Source organism: Ammospiza nelsoni, chromosome 19 (genome assembly GCF_027579445.1).
Source record: "Ammospiza nelsoni isolate bAmmNel1 chromosome 19, bAmmNel1.pri, whole genome shotgun sequence".
Lineage (NCBI taxonomy): Eukaryota > Metazoa > Chordata > Aves > Passeriformes > Passerellidae > Ammospiza > Ammospiza nelsoni.
The window spans coordinates 11,883,425-11,901,307 of NC_080651.1; the positions used below are offsets into that span (position 1 = coordinate 11,883,425).

General features: G+C 58.2%; 2 protein-coding genes across 4 annotated transcripts in view; one reads left to right on the forward strand and one right to left on the reverse strand.

Moving 5' to 3' along the window:
- RBFOX3 (RNA binding fox-1 homolog 3) overlaps positions 1-17,883 on the forward strand; it is a 121,525-nt gene that overhangs the window by 6,308 nt on the left and 97,334 nt on the right. The window lies entirely within an intron of this gene.
- On the reverse strand, positions 249-5,161 carry ENPP7 (ectonucleotide pyrophosphatase/phosphodiesterase 7). Its single transcript, XM_059485636.1, has 4 exons — positions 4,912-5,161; positions 2,743-2,888; positions 1,365-1,985; positions 249-833 (listed from the first exon to the last, which is right to left on the reverse strand). The coding sequence occupies exons 1-4, from the start codon at positions 5,159-5,161 to the stop codon at positions 249-251; spliced, it is 1,602 nt and encodes a 533-aa protein (XP_059341619.1).

A 17,883-nucleotide genomic window follows, 5' to 3' on the forward strand; every position in this document is an offset into this window, starting at 1 on the left:
CTGGTGGCGGTCAGAAAACTCCTCCCCAGCATCCCAGAACCGCAGCGAGTCCCAGCAGCAGCGGCAGCTTCTCGGCGGGATGGAGAGCACCCGAACCTGCCGTGCCGAGAGGGCGGTGAGTGCCAGCCCTGCCCCGGGGCCGGTGCCCGCCGGTGACGGGTGACTGTCACCTCCTGCCGCCCCTTCCGCGCCTCCCTCCGCCCGGCCGGGAGCAGCTCCGCCCCGGTGCCACGGTGAGCCCTGCCCGGTTACCGAGCGGCGGGGATGGGGGGGCACGGCCCGGTGCCCCGAGCCCCGGGGGTGGCGGCGGCCGCCAGGTGTCGCTGTTCCCGCGGGAATCCCGGCGGAGCGGAGCGCGCCCGGTGCCCGGGGCCGCTCTCGGTGCCCATTGCCACCCGGGTGCCGCTCCCGGTGCCACTCCCGCTGTGCTCCCGCTGTGCTCCCGGTGCCCCTTGCCACTTCTGGTGCCTGTTGCTGTTCCTGGTGCCCACTGTCAGTGCCGGTGCCTGCTGCCCTCCCACTGTCCCCCATGACACCCGCTGCTCACCATTGCTGCCGTTGCCACCGTCACCGTTTCCATTGCCATCGCCGTTGCCACCGTCACCGTCGGTGGGTTCCCTCAGCATGGGCTTGGTGACCTCCAGGGAGCCGTCGTGGGGCTCGGGGGTGATGCCCAGCAGCTCGCAGAGGAGGGCGTAGACATTGACGCTTTCGAAGGGCTCCACCTCCAGCCCCTTCTTGAAGGCCGGCCCCACGGCACGGAAGATGGTTTTCATGTTCATGGCCTGGTTGTCAAAGCCGTGCTCTCCTTTGTTGAACTGGACCTTGTACCTCTGCAGGGGAGAGCAGGAACGTGAGCGCCCCAGCCCTGCTGCCCCTCACACCCCACCTCTCCCACCTCCTGTGCTGTGTTCTGCAGCTCCAGGGTTTGATTGTCTGGTTGGTTCCTTTCAGTTTTGGGAGCTGATCTGTTGGTGTTAAGCTGGAGGTGCCTCCAGCCACTCTCAACCAATTACATCCTGCAAGTTCCCTCCCTAAATGTTGGCACAGCCAAATTTTGTTGTACTGAGGAGCTTCCAATGGGAAGCTGCCTGCTGGCCTTGATACTGGGCCTTCCCTTAAGCCAGGCTAAGAGAGGATCCTGCAGTGGATATTCTGCATTCATGCAACTCCTACTCCAAGGTTTCTGGATACTTTTTCTTCTCAACAGCAGAGAAGATCTTTACACAAAGAGCTGGAATTGATATCTCTGTATATGGAGACCAGTTAGCACAAGGGCCTAAAGCTGGGTGGGTGCTGTGGGAGGGGAGGAGCGAGAGGCACATCCCAAAAGACAGTAGGATCTGCCTGAGCATACACCTTACCCCATGGATCACGTAGCCTGGATCGCTGTACAGCACAAGTGGGGTGATCCGGGAATGGTTGGCGTAGTGGAACCTCTTTGGAAACTCTTCCTTCTTGTAAACGTGCAGCTTCGGGTGGGCGTTTTTCAGGACTGAGTACACATGCTCCAGTTTCCCTTCCTTGGGCACCAGGAGCCCACTTGGTCCATAATCGAGGAGCTCGAAGTCGAGGTCCTTGAAGGTGAAGTTGGTGACGGTGCGGAGGTGGATCTCGTTGGTTTTCACCACGGTCTCCATGCCGTGGTCGGACGTGATGATGAGGTTCAGGTTGGACTCCAGGCCGCTCTCCCGGATGCGCTGCCTCAAGTAACCCACGGTTCTGTCCACTTGCTTGATCATGTTTTTCCTCTGTGTGGATTCAGGGCCATACTTGTGTCCTGAGGAGTCTGGCTCCCCGAAGTAGAGCGTGATGAAGTCCAGGTTGTCCCCCGTGAACCACTTCATGACGGTGTCGATGCTCTGCCTCCAGTTGTTTTCGTTGCTGTAGTTGAACAATGCAGGTTCCACCAACTTCTTGTACACTTCTTCCTTTTGGTATTTTGCCTTGGTTCCAGGGAAGTGGATGGAGCCTGTCTTCAAACCCTGTGAGTGGAGGCATTCCATAAACTCACCTGAACTCTCTCGGCAGCATCCTTCCATCTGTCAGTGCGGCCACCTCCTAACACGATTAGTTCATTCAGTCCCCAATGCCTACCTCTGCCTCTAATGAGGTTTTCTTGCTCATTGCCAATTAAAAGTGATTAATTGAAAGCGCTACCCTTGCACCTGGTTCCTTCACTGTGTTTTAACACCAGATAAAACTTCAGAACCAGTGACCCATTTGCACCTTGCATGGGCCCTCTGCCTCTGGACCATCACGACATTAAGGTGTGTTTTATTGAAGCCAGAGGAGCCAAAGGTCTTGGGCTGGGTTTCATGTCCTGCCTCAAAGCTAGAGGGAAGCCTGCAGGGCTTGCTGCAGCTCCCAGGGGAGCGCTCCCTATCACTGCCACCACCCTGGATGTGCCTCGGGCTGTGTGGGGCTCCCGGGCTCAGGGTGCTCCCTGAGGAACTGGCTGAGGCTTCTTTAAACAGGAGCAGGATAACCTGCTTTATTAATGTCTTAATAAAGCCAAAATGTGTCTATTATTTTTTGCTATTTTTAGCAGAATGATCATAATTATTCCTGCCGGAGTCCGGGGATTTCAGTTTTTTGCTGGTCTAATTAGCCTGACGTTCGCAGGGAGGCTGGGATCTCACGGCCGCCTGGGATCGTGGCTTGCCTGTAGCTTTTCCTGGGGGATGGCGGGTTGGGTGGGTCTGTGCAGGGTCTGTGTGTGTGAGGAGGTGCCACACTTGCCTGTCTCTGGGCAGTGATCCAGATGGGCAGGCTGCCGTTGTCCCACCAGCTGCTTATGCCTTGTGTGGTGTAGTAGGGCAGTCTCACGCCAGTTTTGGTGTCGAACCACATGTTGTGGATCACCCCGTGGTTCTCCAGGTACCGCCCTGTGGGAGAGATGGGAGCAGGGGTGAGCCAGGCTGCGCTGGGTGTAGGGCAGAGGGCACCTTTGGCCTCCCCTTCCTACCCTTGCCCTGTACCAGGTGGGTCCTGGGGCAGGCAGGGAGACGCTGGGGCCGTGCTGCTTCCCTTGTGGGTTGGTTGATGCCTGGTGGGTCTCGCCTGGACCCAGCCAGGTATTGGCACCCTCTGCAGCTGTTGCTGCCCTCTGGGCACGGGCAGGTTCCTGTTATCTGGGTGTATCTAATCCCAAGGTGTGTCACTGTCATCTGGGTGTATCTAATCCCATGTTTCATTGTTATCTGGGTGTATCTAATCCCGTGGTGTGTCACTGTTATCTGGGTGTATCTAATCCTGTGGTGTGTCACTGTTATCTGGGTGTATCTAATCCCATGTTTCATTGTTATCCCGGTGTCTCTAATCCCATGGTGTGTCACTGTCATCTGGGTGTATCTAATCCCATGGTATTTCACTGTTGTCTGGGTGTATCTAATCCCAAGGTGTGTCACTGTTATCTGGGTGTATCTAATCCCAAAGTGTGTCACTGTTATCTGGGTGTATCTAATCCCGTGGTGTGTCACTGTTATCTGGGTGTATCTAATCCCGTGGTGTGTCACTGTCATCTGGGTGTATCTAATCCCATGTTTCACTGTTATCCCGGTGTATCTAATCCCATGGTGTGTCACTGTCATCTGGGTGTATCTAATCCCATGTTTCATTGTTATCTGGGTGTATCTAATCCCGTGGTGTGTCACTGTTATCTGGGTGTATCTAATCCTGTGGTGTGTCACTGTTATCTGGGTGTATCTAATCCCATGTTTCATTGTTATCCCGGTGTATCTAATCCCATGGTGTGTCACTGTCATCTGGGTGTATCTAATCCCACGGTGTTTCACTGTTATCTCAGAGTCTCTAATCCCATGTTTCACTGTTGTCTGGGTGTACCTAATCTCAAGGTGTTTCTCTTTCACTGTTGCTCACAGCCTGCGAGGTCGGTGAGCAGAAGTTCGCATTGGAAGGGAGAGATGCACTTTGACTCTCACATTTTGTGCTATTTTTATTATTCTGGTCCCGAAGAGTCCCTTCTGCAAGCTATCCCCATCCTCCCTCATATTGACGCTGCCTCCCTGCTTTTGCCCATCAGCAGATTTCATTAGCATGCTCCACTGTTTTATGCCAAGGTTATTAATTAAAATCTTAAATAAGATTGGCTCCAAAATCGATTCTTCAGGAATTCCCCTGGTGCCCTCCTTCCAGCTTGACAATCTCCTCTCAGCATCCACTCTGTCCTCCTCCTGTAGCCTCTCACTTCCCCACATTACAGATTTTGTACTAATCTTCATCTTCTCCGTCTTAACTAATGATTTCCCATGTGGCACTGTATCAAATGCACTACTGAAGTCCAGAAAGATTAAATTTAGAGCATCTCCCTTGTTTAAAAAATTATTTATCTTATCAAAGGAGGCTATCGAGTTGGCCTGGTGCTATTTACCTTTGATAAGTACAGGTTCAGTTCATGGAATCCCAGAGGGGTTTGAGTTGGGAGGGACCTTAAAAACCATCCCATTCCACCTCTGTGCCACGGGCAGGGACACCTTCCACCGGACCAGGCTGACTCCAAGCCCTGTCCAACCTGGCCTTGGACATTTCCAGGGATGGGGAAATCTGTGCCTCACCACCCTCACAGGGAAGAATTTCTTTGTGTCTAGTTTAAATCTACCGCTTCTGCATCTCTTGCCTGGTCTGCTCTGAAGCTCTGTGTGCTGCTGGATGTTCTGGGTCCCTCCTGACCTCAATTCTTCCCTGGCCCTGGGCCCTGCCCCTGCCCTGGCCCAGCCCCAGTGTCTCTGGATGTTCTGGGTCCCTCCTGGCCTCTGTCCTTCCCCGCCCCTGCCCTTGCCCAGCCCCAGCAGCTCTGGATGTTCTGGATGTTCTGGGTCCCTCCTGCCCTCTGTCCTTCCCCGCCCCTGCCCTTGCCCAGCCCCTGCGGCTCCCATGCCGGGCACTCACCGGTCAGCAGCGTGAAGTGGCAGGGGCTGGTGAGGGTGACGAAGGCGGGGGTCATGTACTTGGCCTTCACCCCCTCTGCAGCCATGGCGTCCAGGTTGGGGGTGTCCACGTCCTGGTCGTAGTTCCAGCGGAAGCCATCGAAGGACACCAGGAGCAGCTTGCTGCGGTTGGACGCAGTTTGCTGCAGGGGCATGCAGCTCCCCAGGGACAGGGCAGCAAAGAGCAGCCCCAGGGACAGCAGCATCTTCATTGCCTTGAGCTGGAGCTGCCCAGGTGTCCGGAGAGCTCTCGCATTAATACCTGCACGGAGGACTAAGTTCGGTCCTTATCTAATCTTGCCTTTGCTGATCGGGTGTGTGGCTTCAGCCAGCAGTTGCTATCAGGACAAGTGTCTCTTGTTTTTCTGCAGTAGATTATCTTAAAGTTCTTTCTGGGTCAAACAGCAAATTTGCACCTTCCCTCAGTGCTGATGTGGTGTGTGTGAGCAGGGAGGTTCCTGGTGTGGTGGGAGTTTGGGATGCTGCCTCCACAGCCTCTCTCAGCCCACCATGGTGTCCTGTCCCCACTCCTGGTCCTCAGTGCCCTGCTCTGTGCTCAGCAGCTCAGCCTCAGAGGGCAACTCATACCCCAGGACAACTTGTCCACCCTGAGATGAGGCTCAGAGGCTCAGGGAGGGGCCTGGATTTACCCAGGGTTTTCCAGTGTGGCTTTGTTGAGCTGCTCACTGGACGGGGAGGCTGACCACGCACCAGCCCCCGGAGATGCTCCTGAGGGTGAGCCCAGCTCTGAAGCCCCCCTGTCCCTCTGTGCTCCGCTGCTCCCCACGGGTGACCCTCATCCTCTCGTGCACTGCTGAGCTTCGCTGTATCAGCATCCCATGGTATCAATCTCTGCTGGTTTATGGCTTCTCTGCAGTTTAATCATTGCTGATGACTCGTTTCTCAGAAAAACTGAGTTTAAGGCTTTTGGAGAGTTATGTAACAGAGGTTGCCTTGGTTCCCTGGGCTCTGAACTCACAACCTTTATGTCTTTGCTGATCTTCCTCTGCTCAGGTTGCAGATTTATTCCTTGGTGCTTTGCTTCCTAAGTGCCTGCCACCCTCTCCTCACCAAGCAGAGCTGTCTCCACCTGGTTTTCCCCACCCTGCCTGGGATCATTCTTTGATGTTGCTCCATAAAACTGAGCTGGGTAGATGAGTTTGTTCTTCCTGGATGGAATTTGTTTGTTCTTCTTAGGCACATGGGTTTGTTCTTCCTGGATGGAATGACAGCCTCTTTGTAGTCCTGAGCATCTCAAGTATTCCCACCTGGACTGATTTGTCAGGGGGCTTTGGGGTCTCTTCCAGAGTGGGTGTTTCCCCAGTGTGACATGGGACAATCCTGCAAGGACACTGAGAGAGGTCCAGGGGATCCCAGCAGGGACGTCAGGGCTGACACCAGCTGGGGGTACAGCTTTGGGCATTTGCAGTGGAAATGCTGGGGTGGGTCCTGCCATGAGCCCCCAGCCCTGAGCCCCCAGCCCTGAGCCAGCCCTCCTGCTAGCATTGGGCTAAGGACACCCCAGCACTGGTGTCTGCCACCCCACGCTCCACTCCCTCAGCCCAGCACCTTCTCTGCCAGCCCAGCACTGATGTTTACTCAAGGAACAGTTTTTTATCTGCGTGCGCTGCCCTGGGTTCAGTATTGTCCTTCAGAGAGGACAGAGCCTCCTGGCAGCACCGAGGGTTTAAAGGGCTCATGATAAAGATGCTATCGCTTGCCAAGCTCAGGGAAAGCCCTAAATATTCTCTGTGCTGTTCTGAGGGGGGTCAGCAGTCCCTGTGGTGCTGCTAACAGCACGGGAAGGTGCTGATAAGGTATCGTGTCCATCGGCTCCTCCAGGAGGGAAGGGATGAGTGAGGGGCAGCACTGCTCCAATCTCTGAGGAATATTGGATGTCAGGAGTGTTTCACGGCACATTTTGATATCAGTATCTGAGGAGCACGAGGCACAGATAAAGAACATCACCTTTGGCCACCCTGCCTGGGGACACTGCGAGCTAAAGGGCTGATTTTGCACTAACAACGCCCCAGGCTCTGGTTCCGTGTGTGGATGTGCCCAGGGGGCCCTGGCTGCTCTGGGCCCACCACGTCCTGCTCAGCATCCTCTGGAGCACCAATCCTGAATCCTTGGAAATGTGCTGAGAGCAGGCAGGCAGCTCCAGGGGCACCACAAGCTGCCAGCCCTGTCCCTGCTGGGGCTGGCCCTGTCCATCTCTGTGAAGGTTGATGAAGGGGCTAAAAGTAGAGAACACGAGCCCAGTGGAACTGTCCTGCTTGGTGTCCCAGCCTGTTTCCAGCCTTTGGAAGGTGATGTGCTGAGCACCCCAGGGCAATCCTGCAGCTCCCCATGGCACATGGATGCACGGGCAGTGCTGGGGCAAGAGGCTGCTGAGCACCAAGGAGGGATAAGCTAAGGATCAGTGTCACTAAAACCTCTGCTCCAGCCTAAAGCTGCCCCAGGAGCAGGGCTGTGGGGCTCTGGGGTGACTCTGGGGGGTGTGTGGAGCTGTTGGGGATGGGGTGCACCTGGGCAGGTGCGTGGTGTGATGGGCGTGCACCAGGGAGCAGGGCAGCGCTGCCAGGGGGTTGGATGGAACCGGGAGCAGCCCTGGACTTGGCCCGAGCCCTGAAGCAGATGGAGGGAGGAAGGTGCTCCAGCCAAGCTGCTTGGAAGGGCTGGAGAAGAGGAAGGAGGAGGGAAAGGAAGCTTTGAGTGCTGTGGGGGGCTCTTCGGGCAGGAGTTGGTTGCCGGTACCCCCAGGCAGGAGTTTGACTGCTACCCCTGAGTGCTGCCTTGGTGCCCATGTGGGAGCTGTGGGGTGTCCGCGGGGCTGGGCTCGCTCTCCAGCGTGGGGGTGACTGAAGAGACCCCCGAAACGAGCCCCGAAACGAGCCCTCCCCGCAGCCCCTGCAGTGGAGGGTCGGGCAGCGCCGGCGGCACTCGGCGAGGAACCTGCTGCGGGCCGGGGGGGCTCGGAGAGACCCGGGAGAGACCGGGGGGACCCGGGGGGGACCGGGGGTGATCCCCGAACCCCCAGCGTGGCCGAGCCGGGCCAGCAGGGGGCGCTGCGCGGCCGCGGCGGGGGCGGGAGAGGCCCGAGAGTCCCGGGAGCGGCGGAACCGGGATGGAACCGGGATGGAACCGGGATGGAACCGGGATGGAGAGGGGATAAAGGGGGGATCCTTTCTCCCATTGGGGTGTAATATCACCCCTGATCCCTGGAGGTGTTCCTGGCCCTCCTGCTGCTCCGGACACAGGCTCCACCCCCTCTCTATCCCCGTTCCATCCCCGCTCCATCCCCGCTCCATCCCCGCTCCATCCCCTCTCCACCCCCTCTCCATCCCCTCTTCCAGCCCCTCTCCATCCCCGTTCCATCCCCTCTCCATGCCCTCTCCATGCTGGGCTCCTTGGGGAGTGAGCTGGCCAGCGCTCAGGGTGAGGAGAGACACAAAGGCAAGAGAACAGGGAGGAAGACTCTGTCTCCTCTCTGCAGCCAGGGACCGTCCCTGGGTGATGATGAGGGGGTCGGGTCCCATTCCCTGCTCACTGCTGCTGGATGCTCGTGGTGATTGCCAGGGCTGCTCCTCTTGCTCCTCGCTGGGGTCTGAGCCCTGTGCAGCACAGCAGGGTCAGCCCTGTGGCTGCAGCCTGGCTCTGCTCTGTCCCTGGGCCCTCCCTCTGTCGCTGGGGCCCTTCCTCTGTCCCTGGGACCCTCCCTCTGTCCCTGGGACCCTCCCTCTGTCCCTGGGGCCCTCCCTCTGTCCCTGGGACCCTCCCTCTGTCCCTGGGCCCTCCCTGTGCCCTGTGCAGCAGAGCAGGGTCAGCCCTGTGGCTGCAGCCCGGCTCTGCTCTCCCCTGGACCCTCCCTCTGCACTTGGTTATCCTGGCATCGACTGCTCCCCCTGGCTCTGCTGCTTCCCCAGCTAATGGCTGTGTCTGCCTCCCATTGATCCCAGCTGCAGAGCCGATTGATTAACTCCATTTCTTATTACACTTCGTGGTGTTTTACTCCTCTCAGTGCTTCCCTCGTGCCAGCTGCTCGCCCTGCTCCTGCCGGGAGGAGAATCCCTCTGCCCAGAGCGCCCCTGGCCCCGCTCTCCTCACCCTGGCTGCCCTTCCTCCTGGGCCAGGGCAGTGCCTCTGCCCATTCTGTGCCCTGCTCCCATGCAGCTCCTGCCAGCGGCACAGCCCTGCAGGGTGAGAGGCCCTGCCCAAGGCAGGCACTGTGTTCTTCCCTCCCCGACACCTCCACGCTCACCACGTGCTCCGTGCCTCACCTCCTTTCAACTCTCCTGCATGCATCATTCAAAAGCCATAACATTATTTGGCATAAAATATTTACTTAACTGAGCTTTTTGCAAATATTCCCCTCCATTATTTTCCCTCCTTTTGGGAGCAGACACTGCTTCTCCTGTGCTCTCAAATGGCTTCTCTTAAATAATACAACAAGAACGTATGAACACGCAGTAGCCTTTTCCTTCCTCCTGAAATGCCCATGAATGTAACGGTGTCACCAATCCATTAGGGCCACACCAGCACTCGGGAACCCCCAGCAGTTCTGCCTGCAGAATCTCCTCACTCTGGGCCTGGGGCAGGCAGGGAAGGTGCTTTAGGAGGGAGCAGAAATACAGGAGAAGGTCTGACTCGATGCAGAGAATTAATATTAATTAAAGAATGTTCCTTTCAGGAGGGACAGCTGAGGCTTGGCGCAGAGAGTGCAGGAATGAGCATTCCCAGCCTGGTCCCCACAGGAGGCTGGAAGCAGAATTCCTTCCAGCAGGGACTTGGCTGGTTCGGGGAGGCCAGCCTGGGACACAGGGTGCTAGGGACAGGGCCTCTCGTGGGCAGCAGAATGGGCAGGTCCTAAAGAAGGGGATATGGAATTGTAGGAGCCCCTGGAGCCATCCATCTGGAGAGGCTCAGCAGGTCCCTGATCCTGGCAAAGGTTTGTGGTGTGCTTGGGCTTTTGCTTCTGCTTTCTTCTGACAAGGGGAGTGGTTTGTGTAGGGGGATACAGGATGGGTAAATGAAGATGGTATAGCGTGTAATCTTATCCCCTAAAGAGTTGCAGCTGAAGCAATTACTGAAGATTAGGAGCAGGCCTGGTGTTAACAGGCCACACCTGTAGCCAGTAAGAACGGTGTTATAAAAGAGTGGATTGGTGGGAGCTGGAGTCAGATGGCTGCTGCAAGGACCAGGAACGGGCAGTGCTTAGAGGAGGTGCCTGTGAGAAACATGGAGGAGGTGTGGAACTCTGGTGGTACAGAATCCTTGCCTATAATGATAGTGGAACTTTTTATATATAAGACAACAAGTTTGGAGCTGGAAGGGAGCAGGTTTGGGTTAGGAGTTGGACAAAATTTCCCTGTGAGGATGCTGAGGCTGCTGGGGAGCAGGAATGGAGCCTGGGAGCTCTGACCTGCAGCAGGGCCAGGCTGAGGCAGCTGAGCACTCACAGCGCTGCTGCTCTGTCATTCCCCATCCCGAGGGACTCAGCTCTGAGCATCCCGGCTGTGCCTGGGGCTGGGCTGGCCCTGGAATCCGCTCACCGCGGCCCTGGCCCTGTGTCCCCGGGCGGGGTTCCAGCGCTCCCCGTTCCAGGCGGCAGGCAGCCCTGTCCCTGTAGCGCGGGCAGGTAATTGATTTCCCGGCCGCGCTGCCGCCGTGGCTGCGCTGACACTCGCTGTCCCTGCCCGCGCTCCCGTCAGCGCTGCGACAGCCGGATCCTGAGATTATTGATAAACGCTCATCGGGGCTGGAGCCTGGGAAATTGCCAGCAACCCCAGCGGGTTTCTCTCTTGCCAGCATCATTTTTCTCGATGACAGCGTGTTCCGAACTTGGGCGGGGACGGGGCTCCCTGGTAACTTTTTGTGTTGTTGTTTTATGCATTGGTGGTTTTAAAAGATCCCTGCAAAGAGCAGAGTGGCGAGGCTGGGGAGCAAATGCCTGTGATTATCTCTGTCCTCCAGCCAGCCCCACGGAGAGCTGTGCTGGGCTGGATTCTGCTGGGAGCTCTGCTCTCACAGGTCAGCCCTGCTCCTCCATCCCGCTCGGTGCCTCTCCAGGATGAGGAATTCTGGATTCCAGCCTCAAGGATCCCTGGTTTTTCCTCAAGTCCTCTGCTCCTGCAGGCTGTTACCCGATGCCATGGCATCTGCATGGGCAGGGACATCAGGATGGTGTGGGCAGGAGCATCCCTGTCTGGAGCCAGGCTATTCCTCATCACCATGAGCCTGATGCTCTGCCAGGCCATTCCTCATCACCATGAGCCTGATGCTCTACCAGGACAATCCTCATCACCATGAGCCTGATGCTCTGCCGGAGGGCACACCCCACCTGTCCCAGCTGCCCGGGCTGGTCCATCCCGATCCCCCATCCCCTGGAGCCGTGCTGGGTGGTGTCAGTGCTGTCCCAGCTCACACTGGGATGTGTGTGGGCACTTTGGGTCTCTCCCTGTGGCTCCTACTGGAGCTTGGAGCGTTCTTCCCTCTGCGGGCTCTGCTAATTACTGCGATGTTGTGATCAGGAGCAGAGGGAAGTGTCCTTTGGTGCTTCTGGCACCACAAATAATTGAGCCATTTTTCACCTATGGCCACTCTAGTTCTTTCCACGTCTCGATTTTTCTCTTAATCGCTTGGAGATGCTGTTGCAGCTCTGGATTCACAGCCACATCCAGGCTTTTCAGTAATCACCAGGATTTTGTGCTCCCTTAGCTAACTGCTTGCTGCTTTCTCAGTTTGTGCTTCAGCTCCGGGGTGGAGCTCAGTTTATCCGGGCTGGGTTTGCTCTGTGCTGGTGTTGATGGAGCTCAGTTTATCCGGGCTGGGTTTGCTCTGTGCCTGTGTTGGTGGAGCTCAGTTTATCCGGGCTGGGTTTGCTCTGTGCTGGTGTTGATGGAGCTCAGTTTATCCGGGCTGGGTTTGCTCTGTGCTGGTGTTGATGGAGCTCAGTTTATCCGGGCTGGGTTTGCTCTGTGCCTGTGTTGGTGGAGCTCAGTTTATCCGGGCTGGGTTTGCTCTGTGCTGGTGTTGATGGAGCTCAGTTTATCCGGGCTGGGTTTGCTCTGTGCCTGTGTTGGTGGAGCTCAGTTTATCCGGGCTGGGTTTGCTCTGTGCTGGTGTTGATGGAGCTCAGTTTATCCGGGCTGGGTTTGCTCTGTGCCGGTGTTGCCGAGCCCGGGCGGTGCCTGCTGGCCCCGGGATTTCTCAGGAGCACGTTCCAGCACGGCACGGAGCTCCTGAGCCGGCACAGCTTGTCTGGGAATTGGGGAGCCCAGGGCTCCGTGCAGCGGGGTCGGGATGGGAGCCGCTCTCGGGAGGCAGCCCTGCTGCCCCCACCCAGGGCTGTGCTTGGCCGTGCCAGAGCTGTGCTTTGCAGTGCCAGGGCCGTGCTCTGCCGTGCCAGTGGCCGGCCAGGCTGGGGCAGTGAAGATGTTCACGGCGAGCTGAAAGCTGTGATTTATCAGTGCTGGTTCCCAAAGGCTCAGGGGCTGTCAGGCACCAAAAAATCCCATCCATCACAGTGGGGGTGAGCTGCCTCTTTTTTTTTCTTTTTTTTCTTTTTTTTTTTTTTGTGTGTGTGTGTGTGTTTTGGCCTTTTTATTCTGGAGCTGCGAGGGGGAGCAGAGTGAAAGGCAGCCCTGGGCATGGGGGGCTGGGGAACCCCAGAGGTGGATGGTGCCTCTCTCCTTCCCCTGCATTATGAAATCTCTCCCCTCTGCTGTGCTTTTGGGGGCTGCAGCCCCTGTGAGGTCTCCAGATTGTGCACAGGGGCTCAGCTGTGCCCTCCAGCTTGTCCCCGTGTCCCCCGTTTGTCCCCATCTGTCTGCACACGTGTGTGTGTGAGAGTACATCTGTGTGCAGACCTGATTGTTTGCCTCCGTGTAACATTTTCTTTTCCCGATGTTTATGGGCCATGGGATTGGAAGTGAAGCAGCTCCTTAATTGCTGTCAGGCAAGGAGATGGGTTATAAAGTTGCCAAGGGAGAAAATAGCTCGCTCTGGGGTAGATGCTGGGGTGATGCGGAGAGGAGGGGGCGGGAGGCCGGGAGTGGAGGAGATGAGGAGAGAGAGAAAGAACAGAAGGGATCAGCAGGCAGTGCCGGAGCTGGCTTGGGAAAGGAGCTGCTGGGGAGGAGGAGAAAGGGCAGGCAGAGGTGTGCTGGGCAAGAGTCAGCTCCCCTTGGGGAGCCTCCTGTGTGCCCCAGGATGGTGGCATTTGCCTTCTCCTGTCCCGAGTGTGGCTCCTTGAGCAGTTCACAGAGGGAATTCAGGAGGAAGGACTCCCTCCTGTCTGTCCTCGCCGTCCTCCCCGCTGCCGGAGCCTCCTGCCTGCTGCCGCTCCAGTTCCAGGTTCTTTGCTCGCAGCCCTCTTCATCTGCATCTCTTTCTTGTTTGCTTCGTTATGTGCCGTGTGGCCCTGCGCCGTGTCCTCCTCATTGCGCGGCTCCTCCCTCTCCCTGCTCTCCCCGTTCCCCCAGCCGGGACTCCCTTTCTCCCTTTCCCTTCCCTCCCTGCCAGCGCCGCACATGAAAGCGCCCTGATGGCCACGGCGCGATAGCAGAGACGGAACTTAATTTCACAGCGTTTTCATATAATACTCCATAAAACTGAGCGAATTTGCTGGAGTCCAAATGCATCTCATTATGCAGAGTCATTGGAAGGGAGCGTTTCTGTTCGGGGCCTCGGTGAGGGGATGCTGCAGAAGAAGGGAAAAATAATTAATTAGGTGCTGCTCTGGATCAAAGATCCTGCATTGCAAGGCACATTAAATAAACGCCTGGCTCATGAATTAAAGCTGCACCAAACCCCGTTTGCCTGGCCCCACACAGAAACCTTCTGTGGAGCTGAAGGGGTGTATGGGGAGATCTTTGGCTGGGCCTGTGCCCCAGGAGGAGGGGATGGAGCAGGGCAGGAGAGGGAGATGGATCTGGGCACGGAGGGGATGGATCACAGCGTGCTCAGCCAGGCAGGAGCAGGAGGCCTTGAGGAGGAAACACCAAGTGTGGCCTTGTTCCTTGGCATTCCCCCGTGCCCTGGTGTGGGAAGCAGTGCTGGCCAGAGCTCCTGCCCCGGTGGATGGCAGTGCTGCTCCCACGGCAGGACAGGACAGGGCAGGTGGATTGAAACTGCAGCCACAGGAGAGCAGAGCAGAGAGCTCGCTTCACTTCACACTGTTAATTAATCTCCGAGCCAATGAGGATGCTCTCATCTGGTCTTTACTTAATCCATAACCCAGAAATCCTCAAATTATGTCATTTGTTCAATACAGATGAAAATAATTACTGTGGGAAAGAGGCAACAAGTCGCATTTGCGATGTTCCCCATCGCGCAGTCAGCGTGGTGCGGTGGCGGTGGGAGCGCCTGCAGGGCTGAGCAGCAGTGGGATCCTGTGGGGGAGCACCCAGGGTGATCCCCAGAGGTGTCAGGGCCTCACTCACACCCAGGGCTGCTCCTCTCTCCCCTCCATGCCCTGCTGTGCCCATGCCAGGCACTCTGAGCATCCCCTGGCACGTCCCCAAAGGGCTCCAATGCAGGACGAGCCCCTGGGCTGGGCTGCCTGCACGGGGCAACCCCTCACCCCCTGTCCCTGCTCATCCGGGGGTTGTGGGGTTCCCTGACCCCTTCCTGGGGGGAAAGCTTTGCTGTGAGTGGTTAAGGCAGCTACCAGCTCGCACACAACTAACAGAAGGAGCTGTTGTAACAAAAAATCCATAGTGGTTGTTTGCTAAAATGGCTGTAATGAATTGAAAAATATGACAAACTGCTGCAGGCAGCTACTGGGAGGTGTCAGGGCCCTCAGCCCAGCTCTGCAGCTCACCTGGGTCACCCAACACGGCGGAATCCTTTCAGAGGAGAGAAAAACCAAGTTTTTCTCTGTGCTATCAATTTAAATAAATTACCTATCACATTAGCTGCACTTAAAGCAAAGCAAGAAATCAATCCCTGCCTCGGCTGCTCTAAACCCTTGGTTTGCGCCGTGAAAGCTGTGACTGTCAGAGGTGCCCTGGCACTGGGGGCTGTGTGTTGGGGGCACTGCCCAGCTGCCCTCAGTGCTGCTGCCCTGGGTGCTGCAGGTACCCTGAGGTGCCCCCAGGTGAGTGGGAGCTCTGTGCCAGGCTGGGCTGGCTCTGCATCCCTGAGCATTGGCACCTCGGGGCACTGAGCCCCAGGGCAGCTGTGAGGATTGATCCTGGCTGATCCTGATGGGTCCTGATTGATCCTAGATCCCACCAGCTCCAGGGGGTGAGCAGAGCCTGCCCAGCCAGCACAGGGGTGAGGCAGGGATGGATGCAGGGAGCAGCAGGAGGCAGGGATGCAGGCAGGGCTGCAGGATGGATGCAGGGAGCAGCAGGATGCAGGGATGCAGGCAGGGCTGTAAGGATGGATGTAGGAAGCAGAAATGTGGGCAGGCACCCCTGTGGGAGCTGGGCAGGGCAGGATCCCAGAGGGCAGGGCACGTTTCAGGAGCAGCCTTTCAGGCATGGCTGTTCCCTTTGTTTTTTTCCCTGCTGAAAGTGCTGCCTCGTGCAAAGCCGCTCGAGCTCCTCGGATAAATTAGCATCCAGGGGATTGTTTTCCTCTACATTTTGTGCAGTTGCATAAGAGGGAGGAACGGAGGAGCCCAAGGAGCAGATTGCTTTGTGGAAGCATGAAACAGCCAGAGCCAGAGCCGCTGCCCCTCCTGCTGCCTGCAGCTGGCTGAGGCTGCGGGGTCGGAGCTGCTGGAGCTCCTCACCTGGGCAGGACAGGACAGGAGGGCAGGGGCTCTCTCTGGGCATCTCCGGGCCGTGCCCAGGTGTGCCAGTCCCCAGTGAGACCGTGCCCAGCAGCAGAGCCCCAGCCCTCCTGCCAGGACAGCCCCTGCCTGCTGCTGCTGCTCTGCCTCCTGCTCCGAGGGGCTGGGGGAGCCAGGGGAGCCCCAAGAGGAGCTCTGGGGGAGCCAGGGGAGCCCCAAGAGGAGCTCTGGGCGCTCCCCAGCGGGGCCGTTCCCATCACGAGGAGGAGGAGGAGCGGGAGGAAGGTGTCGGTATCCACTCAGCCGCCTCCCACTGGCCCGACCCCATCGATTGTAGCGATCGCAGGGTGAGGATCGTGCGAGGCGATCGATGTCCCGCAGCCCTGGCAGCGAGGCACGGCCGGAGGGTTTGGTTTAACCCTTCTCGCACCCCCGTGCGGCTCCCCGGGGCTCGGGGGCTGCTGCCTGGCCGGGCTGGGCTGCACATTCGTGGTTCCTGACCTGCGTTATTCCCTGCGAGCCTGACCCCGTCCTGCTGTCGGGTGACCTCCCTGGGGGCTTTTCCCGTGCCGGAGCAGGGGGAGATGCCGATGGGCTTCTCGGGCAGCACCGCCGAGCCGTGGCCTGCCCGGGGGGTCCGGTCCGGGCTGGGCTGGGCTCAGCACCCCGGTGATAACTCCGGCGCTATCGCTTCGCCTTCCCCCGGGAGCAGCTGGAGATGGGCAGGGGCGGGATCAGAGACCCGGCCGGGCTCGGACGGGCAGGAGGGCGAAGAGAAGGAGCAGGGAGGGCGGGCAGGGGCTGCGGGGATGCCGGCGATGCTGGGGAGAGGAGGGAGCCGCGGAGCGCGCTGGGAGCGCTTGCATAACCCGCAGCCAGAGTTTGCTGAGGCATGAGTGATGGGGGTAAACGGGATTATCGCACAGAAGGGACCGGTGCAATAACAAACATCTCATCCAGCGCCGCCCCGGTGCGGAGCGGGCTGCGGGGACGGCACCGGAGCCCGTGCGGGGCTCGGGGCTGAACGGGAGCCCTCGGGCGCGGCTCCGCTGCTCTGTGGGAGCCGGCCCGGCTCTCCGGCTCCTGTGAGTGCAGCGCCGTGTCCGCGCGGGGCTGGGAGCTGCTTTGGGGTGAGCTGATGTCCTGCAGAGGGCTCGGTGGGGTTCTCGGGCCGCTCGCAGCCTGCGGGGACCTGCGGGTCCCAGGGTGGCACCGGGATGTGCCCGGGTGCGGGCAGTGGCCGCGGATGCCCGGCCCGGATCCCGGAGGGGAGGGAGCTGTGCCGTGCCCTGCCCTGGCATCCGGGGGGTGCCCGGCCCCGCTGGGCTGGCTCTGACACAGCCCCGCACCCCGTGTGGCAGCGGCGCTTCTGTGGGGAGGGGGCGGAGTGATGGGAGCCCCTCCAGCGGGCAGGGCGGGACCGGGACAGGCAGAGCTGGGGCTCTGAGGGCTGGGATGGAGGTAAAGAGGATTATCTCACAGGCCACAGGCAGGGGACAGCAGCCCGGGCGGGACCGGGACAGGCAGTGCTGGGGCTCTGAGGGGTTCAGGGGAGGCAGTGCTGGGCCCAGGGGCTTCTGCTCTCTGGCATCTCCTCGGAACACTGCAGGACTGAAGGCACAAAAGTCTCCCTTGACTTTGTTACCGTGGCTGGGAGAGGCTCTTTAGCCACATTAACAACCTGCGATCTGACGGGAAAGATTAAATAACTCAGTCTCCTCCCCACCACTCACTTGAGATTCTGGCAAAATTGCCACAATTAGAAAAATTCACCTCGAAGCTTCATTGTGAAGGGCCAAGCCGTGAGGAAGCGTTTGGCCCAGAGGGAAGCAGGGGAGGAATTTCAGCTGCCTCTCATCTTTCATCATTTGCCTTCTCCTGCTCCTATCTTGGCAGCCCCAGTATTTTGCTTTGTCTCCTTCAGGTGACTAATCATTAGACTAATTAGTTGCTAATCAATGTTTAATTAAAATGTAGCGGTTAATTACTGGAGGTGGTACCGCAGGTTGACTACGAAGTGTGATGGAAATATTTTTAAGGGCAGTTCCCGGGGAGCTGTCCCTGTTCTGGGCTCAGGGCTGCTCCAGGCTCCCCTCCCCTGGGCGCTGCAGGTGTGACACACCTGGGACAGCTCCTGGGGTGGGTGGCTCCGGAGCATCCCTGACACTGCCCAGGTGTGGCAGCTGGGGATGG